The sequence below is a fragment of the Xyrauchen texanus genome, chromosome 46, assembly GCF_025860055.1.
Source record: "Xyrauchen texanus isolate HMW12.3.18 chromosome 46, RBS_HiC_50CHRs, whole genome shotgun sequence".
Taxonomy (NCBI): domain Eukaryota; kingdom Metazoa; phylum Chordata; class Actinopteri; order Cypriniformes; family Catostomidae; genus Xyrauchen; species Xyrauchen texanus.
Window position 1 is genome coordinate 28,379,876 of NC_068321.1, and position 16,923 is coordinate 28,396,798.

At 39.2% G+C, this 16,923-nt stretch overlaps 1 protein-coding gene across 1 annotated transcript in view; it reads right to left on the minus strand.

Annotated features, from left to right (window-relative positions):
* LOC127638298 (transcription factor 12-like) overlaps window positions 1-16,291 on the minus strand; it is a 17,657-nt gene extending 1,366 nt beyond the window's left edge. The window contains exons 1-11 of the mRNA XM_052119770.1: window positions 16,277-16,291; window positions 15,693-15,776; window positions 15,252-15,335; window positions 15,114-15,175; window positions 14,776-14,887; window positions 13,332-13,407; window positions 7,944-8,020; window positions 7,627-7,878; window positions 5,535-5,616; window positions 3,475-3,553; window positions 3,015-3,244 (exon numbers count right to left, since the gene is read on the minus strand). Of these exons, the coding sequence (XP_051975730.1) occupies window positions 3,015-3,244; window positions 3,475-3,553; window positions 5,535-5,616; window positions 7,627-7,878; window positions 7,944-8,020; window positions 13,332-13,407; window positions 14,776-14,887; window positions 15,114-15,175; window positions 15,252-15,335; window positions 15,693-15,776; window positions 16,277-16,291 (1,153 nt within the window). The remainder of the gene's footprint in view (window positions 1-3,014; window positions 3,245-3,474; window positions 3,554-5,534; window positions 5,617-7,626; window positions 7,879-7,943; window positions 8,021-13,331; window positions 13,408-14,775; window positions 14,888-15,113; window positions 15,176-15,251; window positions 15,336-15,692; window positions 15,777-16,276) is intronic.
* Window positions 16,292-16,923: the final 632 nt, after the last annotated feature.

Here is a 16,923-nt window from a genome sequence, read left to right on the forward strand (position 1 = left end):
GATACATTCTGAGACTCTCAGCCTATGAAATTATAGAGCCACAAATATATTTTTTCTGTAAACTGTATCTGAGATTGTGTTGATACGTCAAAGCAATCAAAAGTTCCAACATTACAAATATAATGGATCATAGTGTCCAAAAACATCTCCAAACAAATAAAAGATAATAATTGTACATAAGAACTAATTACACATGCAAACACAACAATGACTAAAGGTTTGCATAGCATGCAGACATGATTTTAGTCATGAGATTTCACAGAATGAGTTTCATTCTGTGTCATTTGAGTCATCATTGAGTCTGTGTTGTGTATTTGGCGCCATCTCCTGGTGGCCATATGTAACATTGTGCTTCATGTGGATTATCTAATGATCTATACATCTGATTATCTTGTGCGTGGACTCGATTGAAAGATAATCACAGACTCAAAATAATCATATGTGAGATTTTATGTTCTGTTCATACACACACACACACACACACACACACACACACACTCACACACACACACACTCACACACACACACACACACACACACACACACACACACACACACACACTCACACAAACACACTAATCCAGTTGGGATTTATGCTTCATCACAGTACAGAGACTGCACTTATCAGAGTTACACATGACTCTTATCATCTGATCGCGGCTGAATTTCTCTTCTAGTGCTTTTAGATATTAGTGCTACATTCGACATGGCGTCTGCCAAATGCATAAATGTAAAATGTTTGTAGCACAGCATTCTTCCACCTCAGAAATATTGCTAAATTAAGGCATATGCTCTCTGTTGCTGATGCCGAAAAACTAATTCATGTGTTCATGACCTCAAGACTAGATTATTGTAATGCATTACTGGGAGGATGTCCAGCAAGATCAATAAATAAACTTCAGTTGGTTCAAAATGCAGCAGCCAGAGTGCTGAACCAAGAAATGTGATCATATTAGCCCAATCTTAGCGTTGCGCAGTTTAAGTCTAGACTAAAGACTCATCTGTTCAGCCAGACATACACCTAATATATCCTCCAACTCATAGTTACGCTGCATTAGTTGGGTCTGTCGGAAACAGAAACTCTTCTCATATTCTATTATCATGTTTTGAATTGAATCTATGCTAATATTATTCTATTTGTTTCCCTGTCTTAACCTTGGGATACATATCCTGAGGTTACCAGAACCTGCCAAGATCCAGCTCTGGTCCTGCCTGATGTCCGACTCCCAGTGCTATGTGTTGCTGAGTGATGACTACTAACTGCAGCCTGTGCCAGCCAGATATCACTTCAGCCTACTACGATTTCACAGAGGATGAACTGATGCCAGCACCAACCGTCAGACATGGAGTACGTCATATGCCACTACATGAAACTCCCCGCCAGCACACCCGGCCCCCAGTCGGGCTAATCATCTGAGGAGAGGGATAAGTGCGACGAGATGCAGCAGTTCGGGAGAGAGCTACAGACAGCTGCACTGTATGCATTTACGTTTGTGTGTCTTTGTGTGTAAGTTGATTAAAAACTTTACTTTTAATGCTTTGCCCGGTTCCCGCCGCCTCCTTTCCATGGGACCCTGTTACATTGGGAAGCAGCAAAGTAATGTTTTTAATAAACTATATCAAAGAAAACACCTCCTAAAGGGAGGTGTGGCAAGAGCTCAAGCACACATAGTCTGAATAAGAGTAGCCACATTTTACCGACTTCGACAGTCGGATCTGATAATGAACACGTTCATACAAGAAACACATTTTTGTTTAGAAACATTGTATACAAGTATGTCGCATAGTTACATGTATGCATTTGGCAGATGCTTTTATACAGTGCACTTATTACAGGGACAATCCCCCCGGAGCAACCTGGAGTTAAGTGTCTTACTCAAGGACACAATGGTGGTGACTGTGGGGATCAAACCAGCAACCTTCTGATTACCAATGTATTATACAGTGCACTTATTACAGGGACAATCCTCCCGGAGCAACCTGGAGTTAAGTGTCTTACTCAAGGACACAATGGTGGTGACTGTGGGGATCGAACCAGCAACCTTCTGAGTACCAATGTATTATACAGAGCACTTATTACAGGGACAATCCCCCCGGAGCAACCTGGAGTTAAGTGTATTACTCAAGGACACAATGGTGGTGACTGTGGGGATCAAACCAGCAACCTCCTGATTACCAATGTATTATACAGTGCACTTATTACAGGGACAATCCCCCCGGAGCAACCTGGAGTTAAGTGTCTTACTCAAGGACACAATGGTGGTGACTGTGGGGATCAAACCAGCGACCTTCTGATTACCAGATTACCAGTTATGTGCTTTAGACCACTCCATAGTTGTGTTGTATAGATTTTTTCTGTTGTTTGGTTAGAACATTTATTTTATTTTTTTGAGATATGAATTGTTTTTCAACAGTAATAATTAATATGGCAGTTAATAGGAGAATTACTAGACATTATCATTTAAATATTTATATAAATGTAAAGCAATGTTTTATTCAAATTAAATTTCAGATAAGCCTTGATAAAAAAATATATCTTCACATGTATAGCACTGGTTTAGCTGTAGTTAATGTATATTGTGAAATGTTAAAGAATTTCTACATTTTTAATAACTGACATCATACATAATAACAATTATATTTTTCAGTTACATGCTAAAAATATAGATCTTTTTACATGTATGAACAGCTAATAAGTTAACAATGAGCTACAATATTTTTTTTGATGAATTGGATCATGTTCATGATTATGAACTGACCTGCGAATGCAAAAGGTGTTTGCAGATTCTGAACGCAATAGGAGGTTAAAACGAGATAAATGTACTTGAGAAGTGACGTGAGATATGACGTGTTGTTTGGAGAATATCCAAACTACATTTAGTTACGTAACCAACTCTTAATATCTCATGTCCCTCTGCTTCTCAAGTACATTATCTCGTTTTAAGAATGTTTGGATATAAGCCAGAAATCATGCTGAGATATTCATGAGTTTAATAGTGGAGCCTGTGACTGACCTCTGACCTGCTGTTCTAGGCTCAGGATCACAGTGACGGCCTGATGCAGAATGAGCAGTTTGGTCTGCGGTTTGTCGTTCTGCAGGTGTAAGTGACACATGTGACCGAGCTCTTTAAACGCCTCGTTGATGTCGTGCACACGCAGTCGCTCGCGAGCATTATTCACCATTCTCCTCTCACGCTCGCGCCCGGCTTTCTGCTCCGGACTCAAGTTCTCATCCTCATGAACACTAAAGTCAACACACACATACAGTATGAGTTAAACATCTCTTGTGATCTATATAATGTCTTTATATATCATCCACAAATATCTGTAAATCGTTCACCAGTGTTATTGGTCACCCTCTAGTGGACAAACACAGCATGTAAGTTCTGTGATGTTCAGAGTATTTAAATGTGTTTGACGTCTGATGTTGAAATGTCACATGACAGTTGTGATTGTTAATAGAGGTGACGTCACCTCGCCCTGATGTCTTCATCAGATGAGTTGCGCTGGACATCAACACGCTCTGATTTAAACTCCACACACCTCAACACACCTGTATACAGAGACAGATCAGTGTAGTGTACAGAGACCCTGAACTGCACAGTGAAAACAACATGTCACCTGTGCTGGCGTGTCTTAGTGCCTTCCTCAGCCTATGTACTACAAATATATATTTTTCTCTCTCAAAAAAAAAAAAAAAAAAAAAAATCTTTTTTTTCTCTATCAAAGATAAAAAAATGTCTTAATTTTTTTTTTTATTATTTATTAAAAATGGGCAAAGACGTCTATCTAGCGCTTGTTTACATGTGTCAACAAATGTAAACAGCACATTATCAATAGCAGCATTCATATTCCCGATGTCATCAAACAACCAGAAATAACAAATGCCATATGAAACATACCTGAGGTACATTCATTTAATTGTGGGATTTCATGTATTAGTATTCATGTATTCAATTGCATCTATGTGAACTTCTGCAATTAATCTAGATGGACTTCAAAGCCTGTGGTCATTAATCTTACAGTTCAAACACAATCGATGTGTAATCACTGACTCTTAACACTTAGTTTAATAATTTTAAACCATGATTTTACCTATACATAATTAATATTTACATTACATTCATAATGTTAGCCTGAGGGGAACTGGCCCCCACAGCGAGTCTGGATTAGGGTTAGGGTGGGGTTAGTCAGAGGGGAACTGGCCCCCACAGCGAGTCTGGTTTAGGGTTAGGGTGGGGTTAGTCAGAGGGGAACTGGCCCCCACAGCGAGTCTGGTTTAGGGTTAGGGTGGGGTTAGTCAGAGGGGAACTGGCCCCCACAGTGAGTCTGGTTTAGGGTTAGGGTGGGGTTAGTCAGAGGGGAACTGGCCCCCACATTGAGTCTGGTTTAGGGTTAGGGTGGGGTTGGTCAGAGGGGAACTGGCCCCCACAGTGAGTCTGGTTTACTGTTAGGGTGGGGTTAGTCAGAGGGGAACTGGCCCCCACAGTGAGTCTGGTTTAGGGTTAGTCAGAGGGGAACTGGCCCCCACAGAGAGTCTGGTTTAGGGTTAGGGTGGGGTTAGTCAGAGGGGAACTGGCCCCCACAGTGAGTCTGGTTTAGGGTTAGGGTGGGGTTAGTCAGAGGGGAACTGGCCCCCACAGTGAGTCTGGTTTAGGGTTAGGGTGGGGTTAGTCAGAGGGGAACTGGCCCCCACAGTGAGTCTGGTTTAGGGTTAGGGTGGGGTTAGTCAGAGGGGAACTGGCCCCCACATTGAGTCTGGTTTAGGGTTAGGGTGGGGTTGGTCAGAGGGGAACTGGCCCCCACATTGAGTCTGGTTTAGGGTTAGGGTGGGGTTGGTCAGAGGGGAACTGGCCCCCACAGTGAGTCTGGTTTCTCCCAAGGTTATTTTTCTCAATTAATCCACATCTTATGGAGTTTTGTGTTCCTTGCCACAGTCGCCTACAGCTTGCTCACTGGGGTTATTAATACAATTATCATTTAATTATTTTTAAACACGGTATTTTATCCAATTACACAATGATGATTCATTGACATTATAGACATTACAGTTGTATTCTTCTGTTAATGCTAATCTTCTGTAAAGCTGCTTTGAAACGATGTGTGTTGTGAAAGGCGCTATACAAATAAAATTGACTTGACTTGACCAGTAGACTGTCAAACATTATATGTTTCTTTCCTTGATTAAGATATATTTCTGTCAGCGTATTATACAACTATCAACAGATCACGTGCACAGCTGTCATGATTACTGATAGCGGCACCTGCTGGCTGAGGTTGGTACTGCATGCTAATTGTTAGCTATTTTTAAATTAAAAAAATAAATCTCATGCGTTTCTCAAAATAAATAAATAAATAAATAAAAAGTGAGAGGAAAGAAATATTTTTTTTATGGGAGAAAAAAAAAAAATCTTAGGACAGGCTCAGGAAGGCACCAAGACACCTAAAACAAATGACCTAATGATTTTCTTTCGCAGTGTGTTTCACCGCAGTCATGAAATGTGTCTGTGTGAATGCTGCTGATTGGTCCAAACCTCTATGTCTGTCTCTCTGATTGGTGCTGTCAGATGTGGGTTGGGCTACTGATGACCGCATCGCCACACCAGCAGATTCACGCTATAAATCACAAATATACTACAGATGTGAACCTTTCATATTTACTCCCTCAATCACTTCCAAAAGTCTCTTTAACAAAAACTGCATTTCTGTAAACACTGTCTGTAAATGAGCATGTTAATGAGAGACTTCACATCATCTGTGCAACACATGATTAGAATTATATGATTTTTTGTTGTTGTTTTTGATCAATAACTGACTGTAAAGAACAGAAAAAGTATTAAAAGACATTATTCAATGATAAATGGGTTGTGTAGATCTCATCTTTGGACACACATTACACGGGAAACCTTACAATTACTAGAGTGAAATCTAAACATTATAATAAAACTGAATATATTCACTTTAGTCCCACAGTGTGAAATTTGGTGTGATTTCCTCTCACTGAGTGAAAGATCGATCTTAAGATTTAAGAACTGATATCGAGATCGTTCAAATGAAGATTGCGATTAATTGGAAAAGCAATATTTTTACCTACTTCTATTTTTAACATATTTCAAATAATATGACCAAAGGATCGTTTAATTGCATTTTATGCATCTTGAATACACACAATTCAATCATATTTTCACACGTTTTGCATAATTTAGTCCAATAAAATGACTCTATTTTTTCTTTGTTTTGTCTCATATTTCATGCTCTTTTGGTTAACATGTACACTAACTTTCAACAAACTTTATTAGGGGTCAAATTATTTGTTGTGGTGAAAATAAACTTCGTACTTTATGAAAGAATGATAGAATAAGATAATTTTCACACAATAAATATTTAAATAGTTTGTTTATTTCACTCTTTGTTTAGATGATTATAGTTTTAAACACGTAATAATTATGTAATAAAATGTAATAATGTGTATTTTTATAATGTATTTTCATAGTTTAATGTTGAACGTCTGGGCCTGAAGACTAAAACAGTCAAATCTATATAAAAGACATTTAAAAAGTACCAAAAATAAATGATGAACACCTTGTAAACAAAAGTTTATAATTCAGTTTTAGTGAGACCTTCATATAACATAAAGAAAAACTGTTAGTTTGAATAAAAATCACCACTTGGGTCATGAAAGTGCCTGAAGATAAAGAATCAACTATAGATATCTGATAGCCTGTCGGTCTGTCTGTCTGTCTGTCTGTCTGTCTGTCTGTATGCCTGTCCATCTGTCTGTCTTCCTGTCTGTATGTCTGTCCATCTGTCTGTCTTCCTGACTGTATGTCTGTTAATCTGTCTGTCTACCTGTCTGTCTGTCTACCTGTCTGTCTGTCTACCTGTCTTTCTTCCTGTCTGTATGTCTGTCCATCTGTCTTTCTACCTGTCTGTCCGTCTGCCTGTATGCCTGTATGCCTATTTGTCTGTCTGTCTGTCTGTCTGTCCATCTGTCTGTCTTCCTGTCTGTATGTCTGTCCATCTGTCTGTCTTCCTGACTGTATGTCTGTTAATCTGTCTGTCTACCTGTCTGTCTGTCTACCTGTCTGTCTTCCTGTCTGTATGTCTGTCCATCTGTCTTTCTACCTGTCTGTCCGTCTGCCTGTATGCCTGTATGCCTATTTGTCTGTCTGTCTGTTTGTCTGTCTGTCTGCCTGTATGCCTGTCTGTCTGTCTGTCTGTTTGTCTGTCTGTCTGTCTACCTGTCTGTCTGTCTGTTAGTCTGTCTGTCTGCCTGTTTGTCTGTCTGCCTGTCTGTCTGTCTGTCCGTCTGTCTGTCTGTCAGCTATTCTTTGACATTCGCACTCATTATTTCTGTTGTTTCTTCAGTTCATCCGTCCATGTCTTGAAATCATCTCAGATGGAAAAGCAGGACTGTGATTAAAATCAGACCATAAACACACATACAGATGATCTGATGAGTCTATAAAATATCTCAGTCTCATTTAATTAATAACAGCTGTGAGTGTAAAATAATCTATAAACATGAAAGAGTTTTATTGTCAAATACTTTCTACAAGCTGACACACAAACAAACAAATAAACAAACATTCTCTCTTGACAAACTAATTGAACATACAAACTTACAACCACTGATGTTCTGTTACTCATTATGCCACAGATGGGTAAGTTGGGCCGCATGGATGTGATTGGTCCAAACAGGCTGCACAGATCATTGGTCAGGTCAGCATTGGCCACACCCACTGCATGATTTCGTAGAACATGAATCGCATCTTCGAGCCGGTCGAGTCTGTCCTCAATCTGACACACATTCAGACAGACAGAATCGTTTGTTAAGTGTGTCTGTGTGTAACCAGATGTGTTGTGTTTGTTCACAGACTGAATTAAGAACATCAAATATAATTGACCTCATGAAATTGAACCCATGAATCAAAAACGTTTACCAGCGAATGCAGCGGAGGATTGTAATTGGCTGGCAGTGATGTCTGTCCAGTGGATTGTGGCCACTGATTGGCTCCTGCTGGTGACAGCACACAAAACATGAGAGAGTCATTATTTCTGTCCAAACAAAACATGACACACGGTAGAATCTGTAAACACCTTTACATGTAACACGGTAGAGTCTGTAAACACCTTTACATGTAACACAGTAGAGTCTGTAAACACCTTTACATGTAACACAGTAGAGTCCGTAAACACCTTTACATGTAACACGGTAGAGTCAGTAAACACCTTTACATGTAACACAGTAGAGTGTGTAAACACCTTTACATGTAACACGGTAGAGTCAGTAAACACCTTTACATGTAACACAGTAGAGTGTGTAATCACCTTTACATGTAACACGGTAGAGTGTGTAAACACCTTTACATGTAACACGGTAGAGTCTGTAAACACCTTTACATGTAACACGGAAGAGTCTGTAAACACCTTTACATGTAACACAGTAGAGTGTGTAAACACCTTTACATGTAACACGGTAGAGTCAGTAAACACCTTTACATGTAACACAGTAGAATCTGTAAACACCTTTACATGTAACACGGAAGAGTCTGTAAACACCTTTACATGTAACACAGTAGAGTGTGTAAACACCTTTACATGTAACACGGTAGAGTCAGTAAACACCTTTACATGTAACACAGTAGAATCTGTAAACACCTTTACATGTAACACTGTAGAGTGTGTAAACACCTTTACATGTAACACAGTAGAGTGTGTAAACACCTTTACATGTAACACGGTAGAGTCAGTAAACACCTTTACATGTAACACAGTAGAATCTGTAAACACCTTTACATGTAACACGGAAGAGTCTGTAAACACCTTTACATGTAACACAGTAGAGTGTGTAAACACCTTTACATGTAACACGGTAGAGTCAGTAAACACCTTTACATGTAACACAGTAGAGTGTGTAAACACCTTTACATGTAACACAGTAGAGTCTGTAAACACCTTTACATGTAAAACAGTAGAGTGTGTAAACACCTTTACATGTAACACAGTAGAGTGTGTAAACACCTTTACATGTAACACGGAAGAGTCTGTAAACACCTTTACATGTAAAACAGTAGAGTGTGTAAACACCTTTACATGTAACACAGTAGAGTCTGTAAACACCTTTACATGTAACACAGTAGAGTGTGTAAACACCTTTACATGTAACACAGTAGAGTCTGTAAACACCTTTACATGTAAAACAGTAGAGTGTGTAAACACCTTTACATGTAACACAGTAGAGTGTGTAAACACCTTTACATGTAAAACAGTAGAGTGTGTAAACACCTTTACATGTAACACAGTAGAATCTGTAAACACCTTTACATGTAACACGGAAGAGTCTGTAAACACCTTTACATGTAACACAGTAGAGTCTGTAAACACCTTTACATGTAAAACAGTAGAGTGTGTAAACACCTTTACATGTAACACAGTAGAGTGTGTAAACACCTTTACATGTAAAACAGTAGAGTGTGTAAACACCTTTACATGTAACACAGTAGAGTCTGTAAACACCTTTACATGTAAAACAGTAGAGTGTGTAAACACCTTTACATGTAACACAGTAGAGTGTGTAAACACCTTTACATGTAACACAGTAGAGTCAGTAAAAACCTTTACATGTAACACAGTAGAGTGTGTAAACACCTTTACATGTAACACAGTAGAGTGTGTAAACACCTTTACATGCAACAGAGTAGAGTCTGTAAACACCTTTACATGTAACACAGTAGAGTGTGTAAACAACTTTACATGTAACACAGTAGAGTCTGTAAACACCTTTACATGTAACACGGAAGAGTCTGTAAACACCTTTACATGTAACACATTAGAGTGTGTAAACACCTTTACATGTAACACAGTAGAGTGTGTAAACACCTTTACATGTAACACGGAAGAGTCTGTAAACACCTTTACATGTAACACAGTAGAGTGTGTAAACACCTTTACATGTAACACAGTAGAGTCTGTAAACACCTTTACATGTAAAACAGTAGAGTGTGTAAACACCTTTACATGTAACACAGTAGAGTGTGTAAACACCTTTACATGTAACACAGTAGAGTCAGTAAACACCTTTACATGTAACACATTAGAGTGTGTAAACACCTTTACATGTAACACAGTAGAGTGTGTAAACACCTTTAAATGTAACACGGAAGAGTCTGTAAACACCTTTACATGTAACACAGTAGAGTGTGTAAACACCTTTACATGTAACACAGTAGAGTCTGTAAACACCTTTACATGTAAAACAGTAGAGTGTGTAAACACCTTTACATGTAACACAGTAGAGTCTGTAAACACCTTTACATGTAAAACAGTAGAGTGTGTAAACACCTTTACATGTAACACAGTAGAGTGTGTAAACACCTTTACATGTAACACAGTAGAGTCAGTAAACACCTTTACATGTAACACAGTAGAGTCTGTAAACACCTTTACATGTAACACAGTAGAGTCAGTAAACACCTTTACATGTAACACAGTAGAATGTGTAAACACCTTTACATGTAACACGGAAGAGTCTGTAAACACCTTTACATGTAACACAGTAGAGTGTGTAAACACCTTTACATGTAACACAGTAGAGTCTGTAAACACCTTTACATGTAACACGGAAGAGTCTGTAAACACCTTTACATGTAACACAGTAGAGTGTGTAAACACCTTTACATGTAACACAGTAGAGTCAGTAAACACCTTTACATGTAACACAGTAGAGTCTGTAAACACCTTTACATGTAACACAGTAGAGTCTGTAAACACCTTTACATGTAACACAGTAGAGTCAGTAAACACCTTTACATGTAACACAGTAGAGTGTGTAAACCCCTTTACATGTAACACGGAAGAGTCTGTAAACACCTTTACATGTAACACAGTAGAGTGTGTAAACACCTTTACATGTAACACAGTAGAGTCTGTAAACACCTTTACATGTAACACGGAAGAGTCTGTAAACACCTTTACATGTAACACAGTAGAGTGTGTAAACACCTTTACATGTAACACAGTAGAGTCAGTAAACACCTTTACATGTAACACAGTAGAGTGTGTAAACACCTTTACATGTAACACTGTAGAATCTGTAAACACCTTTACATGTAACACAGTAGAGTCAGTAAACACCTTTACATGTAACACAGTAGAGTGTAAACACCTTTACATGTAACACAGTAGAGTCTGTAAGCACCTTTACATGTATCACAGTAGAGTCAGTAAACACCTTTACATGTAACACAGTAGAGTGTAAACACCTTTACATGTAACACAGTAGAGTCTGTAAGCACCTTTACATGTATCACAGTAGAGTCAGTAAACACCTTTACATGTAACACAGTAGAGTCTGTAAACACCTTTACATGTAACACAGTAGAGTCTGTAAACACCTTTACATGTAACACAGTAGAGTCAGTAAACACCTTTACATGTAACACAGTAGAGTGTGTAAACCCCTTTACATGTAACACGGAAGAGTCTGTAAACACCTTTACATGTAACACAGTAGAGTGTGTAAACACCTTTACATGTAACACAGTAGAGTCTGTAAACACCTTTACATGTAACACGGAAGAGTCTGTAAACACCTTTACATGTAACACAGTAGAGTGTGTAAACACCTTTACATGTAACACAGTAGAGTCAGTAAACACCTTTACATGTAACACAGTAGAGTGTGTAAACACCTTTACATGTAACACTGTAGAATCTGTAAACACCTTTACATGTAACACAGTAGAGTCAGTAAACACCTTTACATGTAACACAGTAGAGTGTAAACACCTTTACATGTAACACAGTAGAGTGTGTAAACACTTTACATGTAACACAGTAGAGTGTGTAAACACTTTACATGTAACACAGTAGAGTGTGTAAACACTTTACATGTAACACAGTAGAGTGTGTAAACACCTTTACATGTAACACAGTAGAGTCTGTAAACACCTTTACATGTAAAACAGTAGTGTGTAAACACCTTTACATGTAACACAGTAGAGTGTGTAAACACCTTTACATGTAACACAGTAGAGACTGTAAACACCTTTACATGTAACACAGTAGAGTCTGTAAACACCTTTACATGTAACACGGAAGAGTCTGTAAACACCTTTACATGTAACACAGTAGAGTGTGTAAACACCTTTACATGTAACACAGTAGAGTCAGTAAACACCTTTACATGTAACACGGAAGAGTCTGTAAACACCTTTACATGTAACACTGTAGAATCTGTAAACACCTTTACATGTAACACTGTAGAATCTGTAAACACCTTTACATGTAACACGGAAGAGTCAGTAAACACCTTTACATGTAACACGGAAGAGTCTGTAAACACCTTTACATGTAACACAGTAGAGTCTGTAAACACCTTTACATGTAACACAGTAGAGTCTGTAAACACCTTTACATGTAACACGGAAGAGTCTGTAAACACCTTTACATGTAACACAGAAGAGTCTGTAAACACCTTTACATGTAAAACAGTAGAGTCCATAAACACCTTTACATGTAACACAGTAGAGTCTGTAAACACTTTACATGTAACACGGTAGAGTCTGTAAACACCTTTACATGTAACACGGAAGAGTCTGTAAACACCTTTACATGTAACACGGAAGAGTCTGTAAACACCTTTACATGTAACACAGTAGAGTCTGTAAACACCTTTACATGTAACACAGTAGAGTCTGTAAACACCTTTACATGTAACACAGTAGAGTCTGTAAACACCTTTACATGTAACACGGAAGAGTCTGTAAAGACCTTTACATGTAACACAGTAGAGTGTGTAAACACCTTTACATGTAAAACAGTAGAGTCAGTAAACACCTTTACATGTAACACAGTAGAGTGTGTAAACACCTTTACATGTAACACTGTAGAATCTGTAAACACCTTTACATGTAACACAGTAGAGTCAGTAAACACCTTTACATGTAACACAGTAGAGTGTAAACACCTTTACATGTAACACGGAAGAGTCTGTAAACACCTTTACATGTAACATGGTAGAGTCTGTAAACACCTTTACATGTAACACTGTAGAATCTGTAAACACCTTTACATGTAACACAGTAGAGTCAGTAAACACCTTTGCATGTAACACAGTAGAGTGTAAACACCTTTACATGTAACACGGAAGAGTCTGTAAACACCTTTACATGTAACACGGAAGAGTCTGTAAACACCTTTACATGTAACATGGTAGAGTCTGTTAAGACATTAACATCCAGAACTCTGCATGACGCAGTTATTATAATGGTTGCTGGTGTTGTTATGTGGTGTTTTGTCATTGTCTTTGTGTTGATCTAGATTCATACCTGCAGGAAGCGTCAGAGGAGATGATGAACACACAGAAGACACAAAACTATCACTGCTGTGATCAGAAGAATTGATCTAAACACAGAGAGAGATCATAATGAAACACTACATGTGTTAATGCTTTATTAATGCATTTGTGTGACATTTGTTTATTTATAATAATATTATAGTTTATAGACCTTTAAATGTTACATAAATATAATAATAAATGCTATAGTATTGCTATAGTAATATAGCAACAAATTGGGGTGCCATGATGATTGTTTTCTAAAACGGGATCGAGCTGTAAACAGCCAGACAAGATATCCTGAGCCCTTAACCTAAACTTCTCCTAGCATTAAGGGTGTGTGGAAGTGACACCCTCTGGCCCAACCCCCTTCTGGAGTAACCCCACCCCTTTTTGGAGGGTCCAACCCCTTCTGGAGTAGTCTTGCTCCCTTTTGGAGCTGGCCCAACCCCCTTCTGTAGTAACCCCACCCCTTTTGGAGCTGGCCCAACCCCCTTCTGTAGTAACCCCACCCCTTTTGGAGGGGCCCAACCCCCTTCTGGAGTAACCCCACCCCATTTTGGAGCTGTCCAAGCCCCCTTCTGGAGTAGTCCTGCTCCCTTTTGGAGCTGGCCCAACCCCCATCTGTAGTAACCCCACCCCTTTTATAGCTGTCCCAACCCCCATCTATAGTAACTCCACCCATTTTAGAGCAGGTCCAGCCCCTTGGGGAATACCTCCACTACATTTGGAGGGGTTCAACCCATTCTGGAGAAACCCCACTCCCTTTTGGAGCTGGCCCAACCCCCTTCTGTAGTAACCCCACCCCTTTTGGTGGGGCCCAACCCCCTTCAGGAGTAACCACGTTTAATTTTGGAGCAGGCCCAACCCCTTCTGGAATAATACATGAATACATTAAACATCACATTATCTGCTAAAAACATACACCGATGTGAGTGAAAACACTGGAGACTGAAAAATGAAAACAGGCTTCTGTTATGAATCGGGGAACACAATCACATTCAGGAAACGGGTGGATTGTATCGTGTCGATATCAGCAATATTGGCCTTCATAGTACTATCTTTAACATTGAAAAGAATATAAGTGATGTCAGCAGGACTTACAGAAGCATCTCCGGTCTGTGAAGCTCCTGAAACAACATCAAACACACAGATCAGTTATGTGTCATGCATCAAACACACAGATCAGTTATGTGTCCTGCATCAAACACACAGATCAGTTATGTGTCATGCATCAAACACACAGATCAGTTATGTGTCATGCATCAAACACACAGATCAGTTATGTGTCATGCATCAAACACACAGATCAGTTATGTGTCATGCATCAAACACACAGATCAGTTATGTGTCCTGCATCAAACATTGAATCAAATGAGTGGATTGTTGCAAGAGTACAGAGCTATGAAGTGAATGTGGTGATAATATAGATTTACCCGTGCAGCTCTCGGCACTTCTGACAGAGAGATACGAATCTCTGTGAAAGCTCGACATCGATGGAAGACGTTTAGTGACTTCAGACGCTGCAGTCGAATGCTGTCGGACATTCTACAGAGAGAAATCATAAACACTGATGATAGAAATATTGATTATGCTACAATGTCTCATTCATCAGAGCTGATGACACACTGATTTTATTATCATCATTATTATTGTTTTAAAGAAAGACTTCGAAAAGTATCTTTGACAGATGTTTTACCAGGCGCTCATGTGACGTCAGGTTGCCATAGTTCCCAGGTTGCGATTGGCTCGGTAGTACATTTCCCAGCATGACCTCTTGACCTGATGGGCTGCTCCGATTGGCTGAGCTCCAGGGGTCACAGCTATTTGTTCTGTCTGACACACACACGCACACACTTTAGTTTGTTTCTGAACACAAACACTCATATTGTGAATTTGCTGTTAAACTCACCCGTGCTGGCGAAGGGGCTGTGCGTGATGTGGGAGAGGGGTACGAGACACGCAAGTGCCCTTTCAGCTCTTCTGGAGAAAACACCTGTCAATCAATCATACAAGAGATGTTCTTATGTTCAACACACTTCATTACAGCTATAAAGTCAACACAGAATCAACATTGCTCTCTTAATACACATCATATAAACACTTTACACAATCCAATCAATTCACCCCACATTTCATTCTCATTGAAGACTTCATTACAGAAGTCAAATGGTTGTGAGTGTCATTTCATGTTGACTGGAGGCTCATCCACTTCCTGAATTTATCACATGTGTTCTTTATGCTCTTATCATGTGTAATACATGTGTTATTACAGTATTTGTTTGTATGTGTTCTTTGTGGAGGTCTGTGCTGTAAGTCAACATAAATCAAGTCAGTCCATTCACAGACACACAGCACTCTTTCTGATTGGCTGTTCTCCTACAGGGCTGTTCTGATTGGCCGGTGAGATCACAGACAGCTCAGTGAACAGCAGATGCTGCAGGATCAAGCCAATTATCCCAGAGAATGTTTATCTGAGCATGTATTCAAACGAATGGGAGGAATTGGAACATGAAATATAGTGGATGTGGATAAGAAAGTCACGCCTTACAGGTAAAGAGCCAATCACCTGTTAGATATAGACATCGCCTGTCAATCAACTCTAGAACGCACATGCACATTTGCTTGACCAGCCATAAAAATGTTGTTGTTTAGTGTGATCTGAGGTAAAGGAACACAAATTATGACCTCATTGTTGTCAGATTTTACTGCTGATTAAAAACATGTTATTTGATCGTCATCTTGACTATCCGTTTTGGAGATTTCGGTCTTTCCTCATTCAAGTTGATCACTAAAAATAGCTGACCGGTAGCATTCACAAGATCCGCAGAGTGGACTTACTCGCCTTAAAAGAGACTTTGATTGTCTGCGATCAGTGAACACTAACGAGACGACTCATGACATGAAGGTTTCATCCCATGATACAACCGTTCTCACCTGGCAGGTAAACATGACTCCAGAATATCACTCAAAACCTTTACACTGTTTTATTAATTTAATTACAACATGTTGCCTCCGCGTCTGAGACCTCAATCCACGCATCTTATCATGTGACTTGTTGAGCGCTATTCTCCGCGGCATCCACGCACAACTCGCCACACGCCCCACCGAGAGCGAGAACCACATTATAGTGATTACCCCATGGACTCTACCCTCCCTAGCAACTGGGCCAATTTGGTTGCTAAGGAGACCTGTCTGGAGTCACTCAGCACACCCTGGATTCAAACTCACGACTCCAGGTGTGATAGTCAATGTCAATACTCAATGAGATACACAGACCCCCGCACTGGTAGATCTGGTAGAACTTTTTTGACTACAAGTAAATAAAGTAAGAAAATACACTTCACTGAAAAAGCCTAAATATCTTATGGAGATCTGCTACTCTTGTTTTAAAGATTTTTAGATATTTTTAAAGAAAAACAATATTTAAATTCTCATTAAGAATTAGATTCTTGCTCTAAAGTGATGCTCTAATGTGATTTTTCAACATATAATTCATTATAAAATATAATCACATCTGGTAACAGATGCATTTACTACAGAAGGGGGTTGGGCCAGCTCCAAAAGGGAGTGGGGTTTCTCCA